The 20,226-nt window shown below is 38.6% G+C and overlaps 2 protein-coding genes across 9 annotated transcripts in view; one reads left to right on the plus strand and one right to left on the minus strand.

Moving 5' to 3' along the window:
- CXCR6 (C-X-C motif chemokine receptor 6) overlaps positions 1-7,431 on the plus strand; it is a 62,810-nt gene extending 55,379 nt beyond the window's left edge. The window contains exons 3-4 of one of the 2 annotated variants that reach the window (XR_015733940.1): positions 6,779-6,859; positions 7,317-7,431. Coding sequence is in view for 1 of the 2 variants with exons in the window: in XM_060685923.2 (XP_060541906.1) it covers positions 319-1,344 (1,026 nt within the window). In the remaining variant the exon portion in view is untranslated. Of the gene's footprint in view, positions 1-291; positions 1,880-6,778; positions 6,860-7,316 lie in introns of those variants that run through there. The other variant, XM_060685923.2, reaches the window with a different exon arrangement.
- The window catches only part of FYCO1 (FYVE and coiled-coil domain autophagy adaptor 1), a 133,298-nt gene that overhangs the window by 17,344 nt on the left and 95,728 nt on the right, over positions 1-20,226 (minus strand). For 5 of the 7 annotated variants that reach the window (XM_060685916.2, XM_060685918.2, XM_060685920.2 and 2 more), the window contains 3 exons: positions 18,461-18,610; positions 15,159-15,364; positions 9,302-9,443 (listed from right to left, as the gene is read on the minus strand). In XM_060685916.2, the coding sequence (XP_060541899.1) occupies positions 9,302-9,443; positions 15,159-15,364; positions 18,461-18,610 (498 nt within the window). Of the gene's footprint in view, positions 1-9,301; positions 9,444-13,533; positions 13,657-13,876; positions 14,042-15,158; positions 15,365-18,460; positions 18,611-20,226 lie in introns of those variants that run through there. The other 2 variants (XM_060685921.2, XM_060685922.2) reach the window with 2 other exon arrangements.

Below are 20,226 nucleotides of genomic sequence, written 5' to 3' on the forward strand. Positions count from 1 at the left end.
TTCCCCAATCTTTTCATCCCCACCAGTATCTAGACTGTAACTGCCATCTCCCCATCTATATATATATATCTTTTTAATAGTATTTTAATGTTTGTAGTTATGTTTTTATTTGGCTGTACACCGCCCTGAGTCCTTAGGGAGAAGGGCGGTATATAAATTTGATATAAAATAAAATAGATAAAAAAAATCTCCAAGCTGGTGAAGCATGATAGAAACTTTTCCTAATAATAATAGGGGAAACTGCATTGTACATTTATCATGTGAACCATTCTTCAATATATATTCTTACAGGTATTAAAGAACAGAAGGAACACAAACATGGAGGAAGATGATTATTATGCATTTCTTAGCAGCAACACTTCTGATGAAAGCTACTCATATGAAACCTTTTTGGGGTTCAAGCGAATTTTCCTTGTCTGCATATATTCATTTGCTTGCATCTTTGGAGTGACAGGAAACATTTTGGTTATCATAACTTTGGTTTTTTACAAAAAAGTGAAAATGCTTACAGACATATTTTTAGTGAGCCTGGCTATTGCTGACTTCAGCTTTCTTTGCACACTGCCTTTTTGGGCTTATTCTGCTGCAGAAGAGTGGATCTTTTATACTCTCCCATGTCAAATCATCCTTGGTTTTTACACCTTGAATCTGTATGGTTCCATGTTAACGCTCACCTCTATAACTATTGATAGATATTTTGTAATTGTGCAAGTGACCAAAACTCGTATCAGTGAACACAAAAGAAAATTTTGGGGTATAGTGGTCTGTATTTCGATTTGGGTAATCTCTCTGCTGCTTGCTTTGCCACAGTTCATCTTCAGTACAGAGAAAAAATTAGACAAAAAGATATGTTTTGCAAATTATTCTTCAGAGTTTATGTTGTTCACAGAAACAATTCAGATGACACTTGGATTCTTCTGTCCTATGCTCATCATGATTATATGCTATTCAATCATTATAAAAACTTTACTCAGTGCTAAGGGCTTCCAGAAGCACAAATCCTTACAAATAATATTTGCTATTGTTGCAACTTTCATTTTGACACAAATGCCCTACAATCTTTTGAAACTCATGCGGGCCTCAGACCGTAATATCATGCTCAGCTACAGGTTTGAATATGCTTTGATCATCACAGAAGCAATTGCTTATTTCCATGGTTGCCTCAACCCAGTTCTCTATGTCTTTATTGGTGTGAAGTTTAGAAAGAACTTAGCAAAAGTTCTAAAAAGTAATTGTTGTGTTAAACATCAAGTTACAAGACAATGGCAAGCAAATGATGAAAACATCTCCAAAAGTGGTACTGCTACAAATAATGCAGAAGAAACCAGCATGGTTCCCTTATAAGAGACCTGGGACATATACTCATGAATATCTTCAGGCTGATTTCTAGTTGCTCTGAGTGCTCATGAAAACAAGCAGTACATATTGCACATTTCTCAATATACCTATTGTCAGATCCCTATCATGATACTGCCATTCAAGTGGAGAGGGGACCCCGGATTCTTTTAGTCACTTACTGTTTCATCCTGTTTTCCTATGTATCCTGTAATTCCCTAGTTTATAACTTTTACTTTGGCACCTATTCTGCCCTGTGCTTTAATTTACCTTGGGGGATGTACAAGGGGGGAGGGCTATCTGTTTTCTCTCAGTTTGGAAGCCTCACAGAAGAAATGCATGGGAACGATTCCATCTCTCTTTCTCAGGACAACCGTTTCCACAACTTCCTCGCGCCTGTGTATTGGCTCATTCAACATCAAACTGAGGGGAGGGGTTTCTAACCACGTTATCATAATGGAATTGCCTGGGGGAACTCAAACCCTGCTTTGCATTGTCTTGCATTCACTTCCTTTCAATAAAAGTTTCCTTTTGAAATGCTAAAGTTTCGAGAGTCCATGCTTTCTTGAACAGGAGGGAGAGCAAGACCTTTCATAAATCAAGTTCTGAAAAAGTGGTCAACCCGGAGAAGCAAACTCACTCTACCGAGGGGACCCTGCACATAATGTCCGAGCAAAGCGGCGAGCAAGGAGAGGGAGAATGCTGGGATGAGACTTCCACCACCACCCAGCCAGAAGCCAGCTCCTTCTGCCCCATTGAAGACATCTAAGCCGGTTTGAAGACCCCCACGAAGCCCAGATGGTCGATCGGAGTGAGGAAGAATGATAATTGGGTCAGAAGAACCCGAGGAGTCACCCTCACCCGGGGCAGTCGACAACCGGGCTGGAAACACGATCTGAGAGCACTGTCTGACCAGGAAGAGCTGATCGAAGAACCGGCCAGAGATGACCACCTCAAAAGAAACATTATGCGGTTAGTGATGGAGGCTTTTGAAAACCTCAGAACCATGGGGGAATTAGATCTACACCAGAGAGGAGACAAGGGAAAATCCACAGTCTTTTACAGACAGTAGCTGAGCCTTCAGCACCCTGGAGAGAGATTTCTATGGATTTTATTGTAGAGTTACCTGAAAGTGGGGGGGGGAATACTGTTATCTGGGTCATAACAGACCTTTTCTTCAAGCAGGCCCACTTTGTTCCCTGCCAAAAAATCCCCACTGCTAAGGCACTCATCAAACTGTTCCTGCAGCATATCTATTGACTACATGAGGCCCCACAAAGGTTAATATCTGATCAGGGGGTCCAATTCACTTCAAAGTTTTGGAAGGCCTTTTTGGACCTTCTTGGAACCGGCCAGGGCCTAAGTTCTATTCATCATCCTTAGACTAACAGATCAACAGAGACTGAACTCAGTTCTGGAACAATATTTAAGATGCTTTATTAACTATTAACAAGATAACTGGACTATCTCCTGCCTTTGCAGAAATTGCCTATAAAAACTCTGTGCACTCTAGCACTGGCTTTACCCCATTTTGAATTGCCACTGGCCAGGACTTCATCCCAATGCCAAAACTACCAGTAGAACAACCAACCATGCCCTCCCTTAAGGAGTGGATACAACTACAAAATACCTGACTAGTAGTGAAACTAGCCCTGAAGGAGGCTATAGCCGCTTTTAAAGCCCAAGCTGACAAAAGAAGGACAGAATCAAACCCATTTAAAATAGGTGATAAGGTTTACCTGTCCACAAAATTCCTACAATCCTTACAGCCGTCAAAGACATTGGGACCCAAATTCATAGGGCCTTTCCCAATCACTAGAATCATCAACCCAGTAACAGTAGAATTATTATTCCCCAAGACACTGGCTGGCCCCATCCCTCGCCCTCCCCTCCCAGCCACTCCTTTCCTGGCCTGAGAAGGTATGGGCGACAGCAGGGGGTGGAGAAGCAGCTGGGGCTGATTCTATGGTGCCTCACTCTTGCTGGAGATTCTTCCAACCCTTGTTGGTGCTGGCCGTGCCTCAGTCGCTTGGGGAGATGTGCAACCTGCTCTCCACCCCGAGACACTGCCCTGACCTGGCCGCAACCAACACGAGCCTCGCTAAAACGAGGGCTGGCAGGGTGGGAATGAGATCCAGGAGGAGGGGACAATGGAAAGGGGGATGGGCCCACAGTGCCCAGCTGTGGCTTTAAGAAGCTCAGGGCAGCAGGAAAAGGGGGCTTGCCCCGCCCAACCTTGCACACCCACCCGGGGGTCAGGAAAACCAAGGCTGGGCCAAGCTGGCGAGCTCTCCTTGGGGTTCTTTGCTACTGCTTTTCTTTCTTCTTTTTGGAAATCTGGACTGGTTGAGGAATGAGCTCTTTGGCATAGCCGTTGGCTCACTTGAGAAGGGTCTCCCCGCTCATGTGCACACTCCCAGTCCTGCCATAGCTGGCCAGAGGGTTGCGAAAAGAGAAGGAGAAGAGTTGCCCGAAGGAAAGCCTCCACTGTGCTTCGTGCTTGTTCCTCAGCCAGCCCGGATTTCCAAAAAGAAGAAAGAAAAGCAGTTGCGAAGAGCCCCAATGAGAAGTCGCTGGGCTTTCAGAGAGTGAGAAGAGGCACAGACACAGACACACACAGAGAGAAACAGAGATACACACATACAGACATAGAGAGAGAGAGAGATACACACACAGAGATACAGAGAAAGGGGGAGAGAGAAAGGGAGAGGGGGAGAGATACAGAGAGAGACATACAGAAATACACACACAGAGAGACATAGAGACACACACACAAACACAGATATAGAGAGAGGAGGGGAGAGAGAGGGAGAGGGGGAGAGAGAGATACAGAGAGAGGGGGAGAGGGAGAGAAATACACACAGAGAGAAACAGAGATACACACATACAGACATAGAGAGATACACACACAGAGATACAGAGAAAGGGGGAGAGAAAGAGGGAGAGGGGGAGAGATACAGAGAGAGACATACAGAAATACACACACAGAGAGACATAGAGACACACACACAAACACAGATATAGAGAGAGGAGGGGAGAGAGAGGGGGAGAGGGAGAGAAATACACACAGAGAGAAACAGAGAGGGGGAGGGGGGAGAGACATAGAGAGATACAGGGGGAGAGAGGGGGAGATAGAGAGGGAGAGGGGGTGAGAGGGGAAGATAGGGAGAGGGGGGAGAGAGAGAGACATAGATACGGGGGGGGAGAGAGAGAGAGAGAAAGAAAAGGGTTTTGTGGTTCTTGATTCTCTGCCCTAATGACTGGCTGGGTAGGTGTGGCTAGGGGGGTCATGTGACTGGGAGTGAGTGATATCGAGTTGGCCACGCCCACCCAGGTTTTGTGGCTTCCGGTGTTATTTCTTCTGTGGGAAATGGGTCCAAATGGCTCTTTGAGTGTTTGAGTCTGGCCCAGACCTTAACCCAACTGAAAATCTATGGAGCCAAAGAAACTTGTTAGTTAGAAGCGACCCAGCAATAAAACCCAGTTAATAGAAGCAATCATTCAATCTTGGTTTCACATTATAACAGCTGCAGAACTAAAAGACTTGGTCCACTCCATGGGAAGATGTTATAAGGCCGTAATTCATGCTAAAGTTACCCAACTAAGTATTAACTGACGTGATAATTTTTGTATATCTGGTTTTTTTTATGGTGATAATCTTTTATATCTCATTTTTTCTATGTGTTTCACTTTTCTTCTTTATACTGTAACTGCTATTCTAATAGGAAATCCGTCATAAAAGTTATTGCATTACATTCTTGATTAAATTATCTTTCCATTGATATATAATTTTATGGTACTACTCCAAAAAAAGTGGTGTTATTAGCTAGTTTTAGAAAATACACTTTTCCCAAAAGGTTTCCACAATTTTGGCCACTACTGTATGGAGCTCACTACTGCCTTCTTTGTCCACAGAAGCTTGGCTTTGCAGCAGTCAAATCAGTACATTCATCCTCCCACCATTTATTACATTACAAAATTATTTTATTCTATGTGGAAAATGTCACCCATAAGGCATGAAATCAATGAAGGGGTTGAGACCTGTTATAAGTGAATAACACCAAACTGAGAAAGGTCAATAGCAACAGCGATAACACTTAGACCTATATACCACTTCACAGTGCTTTACAGCCCTCTCTAAGTGGTTTTACAGAGTCAGCATATTGCCCCCAACAATCTGGGTCCTCATTTTACCCTTGTAGGAAGATGGAAGGCTGAGTCAACCTTGAGCCTGGTGAAATTCAATCTGCCAAATTACAGGCAGCTGACAGAAGTAGCCTGCAGTACTGCATTCTAACCACTGCACCAGCGCAGCTCTAATAGAACCAATGACCAGTCTTGACCAATTAATTCTTACTACTCCTTTGGTCCAAAAGATTCTTTCACCAAACAGCCCTGAAAAAAGTGACTTATGATAGTCCCAAATGTGCTTTTTCAATGATGACCTCGATGACTGGGAATCTGCATAGACATGACTTATGATAATTTTTCACACTTACAAGTGTTGAAGCATTCCCGTGGTCATGTAATCAAAATCCAGACACTGGGCAAGTGGCTCATATTTATAACGCTTGCAGTGTCCCTGGGTCATGTGATCACCTTTTGTGATCACCTTTTGTGATCTGTCAAGCAAAGTCGATGGGGAAGCCAGATTCATTTAACAACCAAGTTATTAACTTAACAACTGCAGTGATTCATTTAATAACTGTGGTAAGAAAAGTCACAAAACGGGGTAAAACGCATTTAACAACTATCTTGCTTAGCAATGGAAATTTTTGGCTCAATTATGATTATAAACCAAGGATTATCTATATATAGGCTCAGATCTTAAGATCAAGTACAAAGAATTAAAAAAAAGTGATTCTTCAACTTAAAAATCTGTTAAGAAGAATATCTGATATTTATGAAAATAGTATTATTGTATAGATTAGCAGTTAATTGAGCAACAAATGAGGGCATGAAAGCCCAGGAAATAGAAGCTGTTTGGAAAAAAAGGAAGAACATTAGTCTGGTAAAATAGAAATTAAAATATCAGGTGAGCCTACAGATATCCATTAGAAGCATGATGACATCACAGTGAAGTTGCAAGTGCCATTCTGTCATCAAACAAATCACATGAATTCAGGGGTGAAATGCTCCCAGATCGTACCAGATCGCCCGATCCAGTAGTGATTTTTCCCTGTGGTTTGGTGATCTGGTAGTGATCGCCGCCCAGGTGTCATTACTTCCTGGTTTTAACCAGGAAGTAATGTTTTTTTACCTTCTGTGCATGCGCAAGTTTTGCACTTGCACAGGTGTGTGCGCGCACGTGACGCACAAGTGGTATGCACGCTTCCGAACCGGTAAGGAAGATAAGTAGATTTCACCCCTGCATGAATTATATATTTGCCTGATGATTTCATGATGCACACAACTTCATTTCTCTCTCTTGCTATTCCTGTAGATATCCATCTCATGAGCTCTCTACAAAAAGAAAAGAGAACTTTCAGAAGGTTCTGTCGAAGTTTGAATCTACAAATCACTGGTGGGATTCAAAATTTTTTTACTACCGATTCTGTGGGCATGGCTTGGTGGGCGTGGCAGGGGAAGAATACTGTAAAATCTCCAGTCCCTCCCCACTCCAGGGGAAGGTTACTGCAAAATCCCCATTTCCCCCCAATCAGCTGGCACTCGGGAGGCAGAGAATAGATGGGGGCGGGGCCAGTCAGAGGTGGTATTTACCTATTCTTCAAACTACTCAAAATTTCCACTACCAGTTCTCCAGAACTGGTCAGAACCTGCTGAATACCACCTCTGCTACAAATATAACAAGATATATGTGAAGACAGGTTCCCAGTCACAATTTATGAACTTTAAAGATCAAACACGATAGTCTGAACTGGGCCCAAAAGAATAGCTCCTCTCACCACTACTCATATTTCAAAGGAAGGGAAGAGAGACAAAAAGTTACACTTCTCTTATTTTCTCCATTGTTCTGACAGAAATAGTAAAGACTCATCTATATGGCCATGGGCAATGTGCTTTCCTCTTTTCCTTGAGATGAAGAGAAATCTGATGGTACAAAAAGCGCTATCCCAATAAATTCTCCTTCATGCATCTTGGCAATAAGGCTTGTAAGTGCTGCTACCCATACACTAGCTTCAGGGCAGTGATTGGTGGGTTGGCTGCCATTTTCTTATTTCCCTGCATCATTACTACCATTGCACTGAACGCCTATAAGGTGCTTGGGAGGCAGTGCCAGCAGTGCTTCTGCCTCTGAAAAAAGAAAAATAAGGCATTTTAAGAGCTATTTCAAGATAGTTAAAAATGCTGGCAATGTTTTCAAATTGTGACTTTTTTCCTTTTTTTATTACTTACCTGTCAATCTAAAGAACAGTTCCAAGTGATGGCTGCTCCCAATTAGCAAAGCATTTCATGGGTGTGGGAAGAGGGGTCAGGGGGAGAACATCCAAAAGAACAATGAATCACAGGCTGAAAATTGAGCTACTGGAGGGAAGTGGAGCAGTCCCACAGGAGACCTGCAAACGCAATTGGAGCCGAGTAGGTTGCTGCCCCCAACTGCATCACCTCAACCCCTCTCTTTAATGCAAGTTATAAGGCCTGCATGAGGGTTTCTTTCCTTTTCCTATGACAATCTAACATTAAACAGTTTAGGAACAGGCTGGATGGGAGATGGCGGGTATATTCTCTACAGTGTAGGTTGACACTGTGATGATAGCCTCTGCTGAAGGCAGTGGGTTAGAAAGCTAGAGATCTTGAGTTCTAGTCCCACCTTAGCCATGAAAGTCAGCAAGGTAACTTTGGGCCAATCATTCACAGTCCAATTCACCTCACAGAGTTGTTGTTGTAGAGAAAGTAGGAGGAAGGTGTGTTGGGTATGTTAGGTGCCTTGAGTAACTGCAGTTGGGGCAGCTTAGGAAGCATCTGTCTGACCCTGAAAAAAGGCATAGATGTTTTTATGATTTCAAGAGAATTGTTTTCTATTCCTTCTGAGCATTCTTTTCAAGAATTTGTACAGCCGAAAATAACAATTTGGAGATATAAGTAAGAACATTTCAAACTTTTTTATGGGCTACAAGCATATGCTAACTATCTTATTTGAGAAAGACAAGATAGCCTACTTAGTTATATCTTTTTGTGGGAGGGTGCCCTTAAGTCAGCATTGACTACTACAAACTGTCCGAAGAAGCTCTGCAATTTTCTTGACAAGATTTCAGAAAAGGTTTATCATTGCCTGCTTCTTAGGGCTGAGAAAGAGGGCTTGGCCCAAGGTCACCCAGCTGAGTTTTATCTTAAAATTTATTAGATTTATGATCCATCTCTCCTGGAGTTCAAGGCTGTCCTCCAATTTCTCTCCATAACAAGCCTGTGAGCTAGACTGAACCAAGAGAAATGGATTGGCTCAAAGTTACCCAAACAGCTTATGTGATTGAGGGTAAACCTAACTTCCCAAACCTACTCCAACAGCTATACTGCACTTTTATTTACTTCAATCCTTGCTGCAGACCTAGATCTTGTCCCATAATTTGGAGATATGTTCATTACTTTTTAGATGAGGGTTAGCAACTTTTCATGACCAAGAATCATACAGAATTTTTCTTCTTTGATTTTTGGCAGCCAAGAGCTTCAATAGCCAGGATGATGAAATTACCTTACCAGAAAAGACTGAACTTTGCTATTTTGGAGGTGGCGGGAAAGAATTGGTTTTTGTTGGTTTGGTACTAGGAATATGCGTTCAAGAAGTAACCACTGGATATACTGCCTATTTTGACAGAACGTATGTGTATACAATCCTGAAAGAAGGCCAAAGCAATCTCCCTCTATAATTATATTCTCTATGATTCTACAATGTTTTCGATTTTTGAATGTGCAAGAAATAATTTTCCTTTCCATTACATATCATACACATCCTTTTTCTGCTAATTAGTGGCATTAACATCCATTTTTTAAAGTTATATTTACTCACAGATCTGGCACACCATGGTCCAGAGGTTCTTCAGTTTGATTTTTGCTGTGAACAGAATCACCTTCCTGTATTTGACCCACTTCTTCCTCTGTTATTATATCAAACATTGCGTCATCTGTAGACTTAGAGGCCTCGTTTGTAACTGTGCCAGAAGGAGAAGATATAAAAATATTATTTGTGTAGCAGGAAACCTTCATTTTGGGATAATAATAGTAGGCTTGGGCTGCCAGAAAGGACATTAAACAAATTGCATTGACATTTCACCAACAATTTCTTATGTGCTATATTCCAAAAAGTAACTACTACATGCAGAATGATAGTCTCCAAGATGTTTCAAAAAGTGGCTGTTTCTAATAGCATACAGCACACATCCATTTCTGAATAGAATAGAATAGAATAGAATAGAATAGAATAGAATAGAATAGAATAGAATAGAACAGAACAGAACAGAACAGAACAGAACAGAACAGGAGTTGGAAGGGACCTTGGAGGTCTTCTAGTACAACCTGCTGTTTAGGCAGGAAACCCTATACCACTTCAGACAAATGATTATCCAACCTCTTCTTAAATCTAATAATTCACATAATCTTCCTAATTCACATAAAGTTCCATAAAGGTAGATTCTGATTTTTGAGCTGAACCTACTGCTTTGATGGATTTTGAGTGCTGCATATGTACTACTAAGGTTCTAATACCTACAAAACTACCTGAACATGAATGAAGCATGCATTTGAAAGGAAATCCAAAAGCTTTAGGTGCTTTTTTGCACACATTTCCACCGCAGTGAAAATACAACATTGCACTATTGTGGGGAAAGGAAATAGATCATTCTTGCATGTCACCATCCCAGTTTCACAGTGTAATTCTAATTTCCTCATTAGGGGTCTCCAAAATTAGGAAATATGTCCTGGATTATTTAACAAACTGACCAAAAATAGGGTAATATCTTTTTTTTAAAATCAGATTTTTTATTACATATCAATGCGTGAACAGTGTGACATCTGAGTGCCATACGTTACAGTACAGATAAAATTGTATTATTGATTATAGTTATCACATTCATCCAGTTTATATAGTTCTAATAGTAATACACATTTATATCAAATTATAATCTTTCATTATTTCATATTGTTTAAACATACATACTACCGCCATTCATTTTCTAAATCTCCCTCTTATCCTTGCACTTGTCTTATTTTATAAAAGTGTTTATTAATATTCCCCCTTTCTCTTATTTCTGTCTTTATTCATGTCACCATTATATTAAAAGAAGTTCCCTTTGTATTACAATACTATCCTTCATTATTTCATTGTTCAATATTTAAATATACAATTTTAATACCAATCACAATATTATTTAAACATGCAAATTAATTCTATTCATATTCTTTATATTCTTCCAATCTATATGATTCCACTATTAATCACCTGTTTATATTAAAAGATGTTCTTTCATCATTTTATTACTCATTATTTCACTTTATTATTCCACTGTAAATCATAATATTATTTAAACAAACTCAATAATACCATTATTTAATCTCTAATTTTCCCATTTTTAATACTTAGTCCTTATTTATATTTCCCATATTTCACTCTTCGAATCTATTTATATTAAAACACTATCCTTCATTGTTTCATTATTCAATGTTTCAATATACTATTCAATATATTATGGTATATACTATATCAATCACGATATTATTTAAACATACAAAATAACTCTATTCATATTCTTTGCTTTCATCCAATCTATATAATTCTAGTATTAATACACGTTTATATTAAAATATGTTCTTTTCGTTATTTAATTGCTCAATGTTTACCACTCACAATGGTATTTAAACTTACTTATCATTCAATTTCTAATTTTCTAATTTTATTACTTTTGTTTCATCATGTAGATAGATAGATATATAAAAGTAATCCCTCAATCTCTTATTGAACACATTCCTATCTCTGTTTTAATTTTTCCTCCTGCCACCATTATAAAAAAAGGAAAGAAAAAGGGAAAAAAAGTTTTTTTCTTTCTTATTTTTCCTATCCACCTTCTACCCATCATCAATCTTGCCTGCATTAATACTTTAATTCTTTTTTTAAACTTGCCTCCTATATTCTTCTCTTAAATCTTTATCTCTGTCTGTATCTGTGTCTACATCCTGCCTAGTCAATCTAAGATGGGGTCTGGATGGGGAGAAATAGACTCAGGCTCAACCCATCCAAGACCGAGTGGCTGTGGTTTCCGACGTCCCGATATAGTCAGTTGGTGCCATCACTGACTATTGGGGGCGAGTCGTTGGCCCCCACAGAGAGGGCTCACAACTTGGGTGTCCTCCTGGATTCACGGCTGTCTTTAGAAGAGCATTTGACGGCTGTGGCCGGGAGGACTTTCTATCAGGTCCGCCTGATCCGCCAGTTGCATCCCTTTCTGGATCAGGACTCCTTACGCACAGTCACTCATGCCCTCGTCACCTCCCGCCTGGACTACTGTGATGCTCTCTACATGGGGCTCCCCTTGAGGAGCACCTGGAGGCTCCAACTGGTTCAGAGTGTGGCCGTGTGGGTAGTTATGGGAGTGATGTGGCTTTCCCATGTAACACCTCTCCTGCGCGAGCTGCACTGGCTCCCGGCGGTCTTCTGGGTGCGCTTCAAGGTTTTGGTTACCACCTTTAGAGCGCTCCATGGCTTAGGACCTGGGTACTGCCTTCTGCCACCAGTAGCCTCTCACTGGCCAGTACACTCACATAGAGAGAGGCTCCTCAGGGTGCCATCGGCCAAACAGTGTCGACTGGCGGGCGCCCAGGGGGACAGCCTTCTCTGTGGGGGCACCTGCCATCTGGAATGAGCTCCCCCCGGAGATATGGAGGATCCCGGATTTATGCATCTTCCGCTGTGCCCTCAAGACCTTTTTATTTCAACAGGCTGGCCTGGCCTAACTTCCCTTTTAATTGTAAATTGTAAATTTGTTTTAAAACATTAGGGGTGTTTTAATTTGTTTTGGGCCAAATTATTTAATGGGTTTTTATATTGTCTTTTAAATTTTGTAGTTTGTGTGTTTTATCTTTTTGGCTGTTTACTGCCCTGAGTCCTTCGGGAGTAGGGCAGTATATAAATCCAAAAATAAAAAAAATAGAAATAAAAATAAAAAAATAAAATAAGTGTTTCTCCCATCCCTACCCTGTTCCACTGTCTAGCTTTGAAATTATTAGCCCAGACCCCTGTCTCCCTTCCCCAAGTATCTTCCTGCTCCTCCCATTCTCTTTTCAGATCTCTTAGAATGTTTTCCCCCTGGTTTGATTCATCAACATTATTAATTTTATTGATGACTCCTCGTTATCTTCTTTTCGTTGATTCCTCAATTCTGTTTTTCCCTCTATTCCTTCTGGTAGCTCCTTCCTTTCCTGGGCATCTTGGTCATTGCTCATTGTCCTTTGTATAATATTTTCCAATTTTTGATTTATGCCCTCCATTAATTCAATAATCACCTTATGTTCTTTCTGTATCATATTCTTTATGCTTTGAAACATCCAGTCCATCTTGTTCAAAGTTCCGCTCGTTTCTTATGTTGTATCTTATCTTATTTTAATAAATTCCACTTTTGGTCAATAGCCCAAAAACCATTTGTTCAAACCTGGGGTTACTCTTCAAAGTATACATTAATCACAGTTCTTTATGTTCCATAAGTAGTCAGTCAATTCCATTTACATAGTCCAGGGAGTTATTCAAGCCTCTTTAAGTCACCTTTATAGATTCAGTCATATAACTTAACATTCAGGGGTCACTTTAATTAAATGTCTTCCTTGTTCCCACATTTAAATCTCCACTGGTCATACAGTAGATATATATAATCCAGTAAATATTTTCAATGCCTTAAATGGGTATTCCCAGGCTTGTATATTTTCCTCTCACCAGCAGGTGGCACTCTCAGGCTAATTTTCAATATTATTACTAAAAATCTGGTTTTAATTATTTTAAATTGTAATTAAATTATAGAAGCAGTGTTAATTTTTTAAATCCGTAATTCCAGCATTTTAAATTGCCTTCCCAATGTCATGTCTTCCCAATTTGAGAGTCCAATTTCCTACATTTTGAAGAATCCCTCCCCCCCTTTAATCCTTTCCTTCCAGTCTGGTAGTTTTCTCAAAGTGTTTCTCAAAGTTTTCTCAAAGTGCCGCTTTAACACATAGTTCTGAGTAAATCCTAGATTTCTCTTTTGGGGTTAACTTTCAGGTAAAAAAAATCCTCTCACCCAGTTCCACACTGTTCACCAAAATGTACTCCAGCTCAAAGCTTAGATAGTCATCGGATGTCCCAGCTTCATGGTAGCCATCTTAGGCTGTCTCTTCTCATTGTGGCTGAGAGAGAAAGTAAGCCCCGGGTCAAGCAGGAGAGCTGCAATCTCTGAGACCTTGCAGGCCATCCCTCTTTGCTTCACTGTCCCTCCAAGGTGAGCTCCTTTCAGAGCCCACCAACAGGAAGAACTCAGCACGGAAACGCGGAGACCCGCTTTCCATGTCCGATCTCACCGTGACATCAACCGGAAGTCCACCACAGTGAAAATACAACATTGCACTATTATTTTTTTACATAAAAGTTTTTTATCATTTTTAAAACAAACAAACAAACAAACATTTAAAACATCAATCAGCCCTCCTCTGTGACATCTCGGTGTTAAATTCTTCACTTCATTTTATTCTTCTTGTACCAGCAATGTCTTCTGTTTCAATCATCTTCAAATCACTGTACGAATTGATTACTATGGTCATATTCTTACTATCAGGTTTTTTATACATATTTATACAATTAATCATTTATATCTCTTTTGCAACCAACAGTAAAAATAATTCCATGTTTTAAAATATTCTGATTCTTCCCTATTATTAATCAATAAAGTTAATTGATTCATTTCAGCGCAATCTAAAATCTTTCTTATTACTTCATCTTCCAAAGGTATTTTCTCCAATTTCCAATTTTGTGCATAAACAAGTCTTGCAGCTGTTATTACATGTATAATCAAATAAATATATTCATTTTTAATTTTGTCAGGTAGGATACCAATAAATACAACTCTGGTTTAAATTCAATACATATTTGTGTCATTTCTTCCAACCAGGATTTAATTTTATTCCAATATTTTTTTTGCTTCAGCGCATGTCCACCACATATGATAATAAGATCCTGGTAATTGATGACATTTCCAACATTTCGCTGATTTATCTTTAAACATTTTTGCTAACTTCTCTGGTGGCACATATAAAACATTTTATATTGATTTTCCTTATATGCGGTGGACATCGTTAATTTATAATTCCTCTCCCATAGTTGTTGCCATTTTTCAAGATCAATTGGATGTTCAAAATTTCTTCCCCAAGCTATCATTGTTCCTTTCACCTGTTCCTCCTCCAATTCAATATATAACAAAAAATTATAAAAAAATTTAATTAAATTTTCTTCTGTTCCTGTGAGTATACTGTCTAACTCAGTCTTTTCTAAATAAAAACCATGTAACTTTGCATCTTTTTCATATCTTGTTCTTATCTGCATATACATATACCAATCTATCTCAACCCCCTGTTCTTCCAGTTCTCGTTTCTCTTTCAATTCCCCCTTATCTGTTAACAAATCCTTAACAAGGATTTGAAAATACAACATTGCAGTATTGTGGGGAGAGAAAATAGATCATTCTAGCATGTCACATCCCAGTTTCACAGGATAATTCTAATTTTCTCATTAGGGTCTCCTAAATGAGGAAATACATCCTGGATTATTTGTTAAAACTGACCAAAAAATAGGGTAATATCTAATCTGAAATTTTTGTAAGGCCACAGTAAATTCTGAAAAATATATTGAAGCTTACCCAAAATTTTGTGGACCAGGGACAATGGTGAGGTCAGGAGACTTGATGATGAAGATGATTCTTCTGATGTCAAGTTTAACTCAGAATCAATGGGATTGGCAGTTACTTTTTTAAAACAAGCTCGACAACAGCGTTCTTTCTTTCCTGTTTGCTTTGAAAAGGCGTAACTGTTGCAGCAGTAATAGCAGAAAATGCATCCACACATTCTTAAAAAAACAAAGTAAAAACATATATTTAAAATTAAGGCATTAATGGGACACAATAAAATTATATCTGAAAAATATATTTTATTTTATTGTCAAATAATCAGAGCAACCAGAAATTATTTTGAACAGGTTCATCTTCTTTTCTTTCTTTCATTCTACACTTTTCAATATAGTTCATTTCTCAATAAAAGTGTAGAATGGATGAAAGAAAAGAAGATGAACCTGTTCAAAATAATTTCTGGTTGCTGTGATTATTTCACAATGAAATAAAATATTTCTTTCAGATATAATTTAAATATTTCTAATGATTTCAAGGAGATCTGGTTTTGAACTTTCTCTTCAGGCCATCAATTAAAAGACAACATCCTGCTACACAAATGATTTCCTAATAAAACATCTACACATACGTTCATCAAAATCTGAACCAATTCATTTTTTGCCATAAAGGGCAAAAACTTTGCTTCTGAGTAAAACATGCCTATAGCCCTTCTCACTTTACTCCTGCCTTCCTTCCCATATCTATAAACTATTGCTTTATATATAGTTTTGTAAACCATAACAATATAAATAAAAGACCAATAATGTTCTAGGAATGTAGGACGTAAGAGTTAAATGACAGTCAATGCTGTCATTTAATAACTGAACAGGATGACTGAGAATTCTATTTACAGAAATACATAGACTAGCTACCCATAACAAGATCTGCTACAACTCTCTGCAAAAATATTGCTGCAATGGTTGTAAGTGTGAAAAATGGGTCATAAGTCACTTTTTTCAGTATATTGTAAATTCAAACTGTCAATAAATGAATGATTGTAAATTGAGGACTTACTCTATGATCAAATATTGAATTCAAAGTAAAGCAACATTACTGAAGGTTCTGGACTCTTCCTACAGACTACTCTTCCTACAGACCACTTCTTGTATTTGATGAAACACATCTTACTAATAGTTTAATAAAATAATAGTTAACAATTTCTTTTGGTCTGAATCACTAAAACCTTGTGAGAGTTTCACACTAGAGATGGTGTGTATGGAAACTGTACTTCTGACTCTAAGAAAGCAATTGGTGCAAGTAACTCAGCACTTCAGACAAATTAGTCTTACCCTAAAATCAATCCACAGAGAATACAGAGTCCTTCAATGGACTCTGTATTCAATGACACTGACATCCATAGCAGATTAAGTGAAGGGTTAAAAAAAGTACCACAGATATCATGGCAGCATAACTGAAGCCCCTACCATTTGTATATGACATTGACACACATACAAAACACATACATTTGACTATGCTAATGTTATTGCAGTTTTGCCTTTAAAAAAAAAATCACACAACCACTACAAAATGCCAGTGTATGTAATTCTACTAGGATTAAGTCAAAATCTATCAGAATTGCTATGATAGATTGTGGATTGCCTTCCAATCTTCCTCGTCTGATTTATTTTATTATTTATTTATTTATTTATTTATTTATTTATTTATTTATTTATTTATTTATTTATTTTTGATTGATTGCAATTTATATGCCGCCCTTCTCCCAAAGGACTCAGGGCGGCTTACAAGATAAAAAATTCAACAATATGAATTAAATATAAATTAAAATTCAATTAAAATTAATTAAAATTATTACAATGTAAAATTATGTACAATGTAAATTATTACAATGTACAACGGGTCAGTCCATTTGATGAAAAAGCCACGTCTTCAGTTCGCGGCGGAAGGGGAGGAGGTTGGGGGCTGTCCTAAGCTCGGTGGGTAAACCGTTCCAGAGGGTTGGCGCTCCCAGAGAGAACGCTCTCCCCCTGGGGGCCACCAGCTGACATTGTCTGACTGATGGCACCCTGAGGAGGCCCGCTCTGTGAGAGCACACAGGACGATGGGAGGATGGCAGAAGACGGTCCTGCAAGTACCCCGGGCCTAAGCCATGTAGGGCTTTATAGGTGAGCACCAGCACCTTGAAACGAACCCGGAGGACCACCGGCAGCCAGTGCAGCTCACGCAGGTTACACAGGAGTACGAGAGACTCCCGTAACAACCCGTGCGGCCGCATTCTGGACTAGCTGAAGCCTCCGGGTGCATCCCAAGGGCAGCCCCATGTAGAGGGCGTTACAGTAATCCAACCGAGAAGTAACAAGGGCATGAGTGACCGTGGCGAGGGCATCACGGTCTATTATGACTTTACTAGAATACTGTCGGAAATGAACATGAAGGTGAGAAGAATCAGTTGAAGTTTTATCACACTAAATCAGACCATTAGTTCATTTCACCAAACATGGTCAGACTTTATAATGATTTAAGTTCTAGACCATGCTAGATACATACTTTTAGAACCGAAAAGGAGATTTTCTGCTGTTCCTTTTCCTTGAATATACACCTTTTCCTTGAATATTCACTGTGAAGACCGTAATTGCATTACACTATCACATACTGTAGGGAGATTTTGACAGTATATGAGTTGCTTATAGACATACTGTATATATATTGTGAATAAAACTCCTCTCATGAAGCATAAACAAAACATGAATATCTGAACTAACAGTATACTTCTGTCTTACAACCCCTGGAACTGAAACTCTAAATATCTTTCCAATAGTATTACTATTACTATTTGTCAGTGTGTAAGAAATTATGAGCTGGGATAGCCATAACAACAAGTCAGCCAATGAGAACTGTTTGGTGACTGAGAGCCATGTCAGACAGCGCAGAGCCTTGGCGTGGCTTAGCTTGACTGATCTGTATATATATAAGAGTGCTTCTGTGATTTTATTGCTTCTGTGATTATATAGATTCTGTGCTTCTGGATTCTGGATTCTGAGTTCTGGTTCTGGCTTCTACTGCATGGGTACATGCATCATTCTTTATATTACTGTATATAAAGAAGTTTCTTTTATATACGAATCCTGCTGAATTGTTTACTTGTGTGCTGGGGGGATTGCAAACTCTAACACTATTTGAATAGTATTTTGAATGGAACTGAGGACAACCCCAAATTTGTGTATAATACATAAGATAAAAATAATATAAAATTGTTCTGATTATTAAACATCAGGCTAATCATTACTGCTCGTATTTGTTCAATCCCTCCAAATACTGACCTGCAATGATGTCGGCGATTCATCCAGCCAAATTCTTTTTGACATTCTAAGCAACTGGTGACTTCGGCATCACCAAGCCATCTTTGTTCTGCTGTGAGCTTCTGCTGGAATTCCAGAGCATCTGATTTCTGCCAAAGAGCATCCTTGTCCCTTTCAAAGGCATGTATGAAGAATAATTTGTCATTCAATAATTTCTGTTTTAAAATCTTAAATCTGGTCCCCTATAGCAGAAATTCACTTTCTTTATTAAAAATTGTCTGATAAATTTGGAGTCCTGAGAGGCTACCTTGATTTTTTTTATTCCCTATATTACATAAAAAGTTTTTTATAATTGCCTAGCCTGGAAAAGAAAAAAAAATGAGGAAACTATTTCCTTATTACCACCAAAGCAAATTTTATGGGCAATCCATGGACTCACCAAAAGTCCAGCTCGACTTGAGGGAGACTACTTTTTAGCACGTGAGAAATGTAAGAATAAAGTGGATACACACATGCGTGCACACACACACACACACACACACTCATATCAATAAAAACAGAATTCTGACTTATTAGGGAACAAGGAAACTCAATGGTACCCATTTCTCATTCATTCTTCCTTGGTTCTAAGCAGAAACAAATAATAAACTATGATTTTGTGATAAATATTATGTGTGAACTAGAACCCGCATTTTGATCCTCTTTCAACATGTTATAATCATTAGCCAAGAACAAACTCCAGTTTATATCTTAGGTGATTAGGAGTATAATGACCCATATGAACATATTGTTAAACCAATAACAGAATCTTTCTGGTTTGTTTAGTCAAATTTCCTATACAATGCCATAAATTGATTATCTGTTACAATCCAGAAAGCTTTGGCTGCAGTTACTGCAATTAAAAGTGGCACAATCAGCTATGAAATGTAAGAGGGTACTTTTTCATAATGGTGCATCGCACACTGGATGACTCTGCTTTCAAACTGAATGAAACCAGCACCAATTTGTGGTGATTTGTTCATTCAGATTCCTTTTACATATCAATAGGTTATACATTATTAGGCTCTGATAATAATAAATGGCAAACATTCAGAAAATTTAAAAAAGGGTGAATATTTTTTGCAGAATTTCACATAGAAGAACATAGTCTAAGGAAGAATAAACTTATGAAAAAGAACCAGATAACAAGGCTACAAAACACCCAAGGAAGGTAATTTGTTACAAGCATATGGACAGAACTCATTGGGTCTAATGTTAAGTAAACATTATTAGAGAAGAAGCACTTTTTTCTCTGCAACTTTAAATGTCAAGCTATCACCTACAAACCACAGGATTTAACAAATAGTCAAACATGCAATGAAAAAAATTAGTCAACACCGCAGAGTATGATGCCACAGCCAGATAGAGGTTATGTTGCTTCCAATCAATTACACATGCACTGACCAAAGCACAATCTTTTCCTGTGTTGAACTTGTGATGCAATCAGACTGATCAGTACAAAGGTTTAAATATGGATTGCCTTATCAATATATCAATGAAATGGAAAATATGCAATCTGTCCATTAATATTTTCTAGTCCCAGAAGTGCTATTGATATCATGCATATTAACAGTATTAATACTACATATTTTGAGTTTGAGATAAGGTTTAGTATGTTTTGGAGGTTTATATTATTCTGTACTATATGTCCGTTATGTAGAAAATGATGGGCTGGGTAACAGAAATGGATTCTCTATGCCCTTATTGTTAAGAGGCTAAACTTTCAACACTAGAAAGATAAATTAATG

The sequence above is a fragment of the Pantherophis guttatus genome, chromosome 4 (assembly GCF_059756535.1).
Source record: "Pantherophis guttatus breed Tessera chromosome 4, ASM5975653v1, whole genome shotgun sequence".
In the NCBI taxonomy this organism is placed as follows: Eukaryota; Metazoa; Chordata; class Lepidosauria; order Squamata; family Colubridae; genus Pantherophis; species Pantherophis guttatus.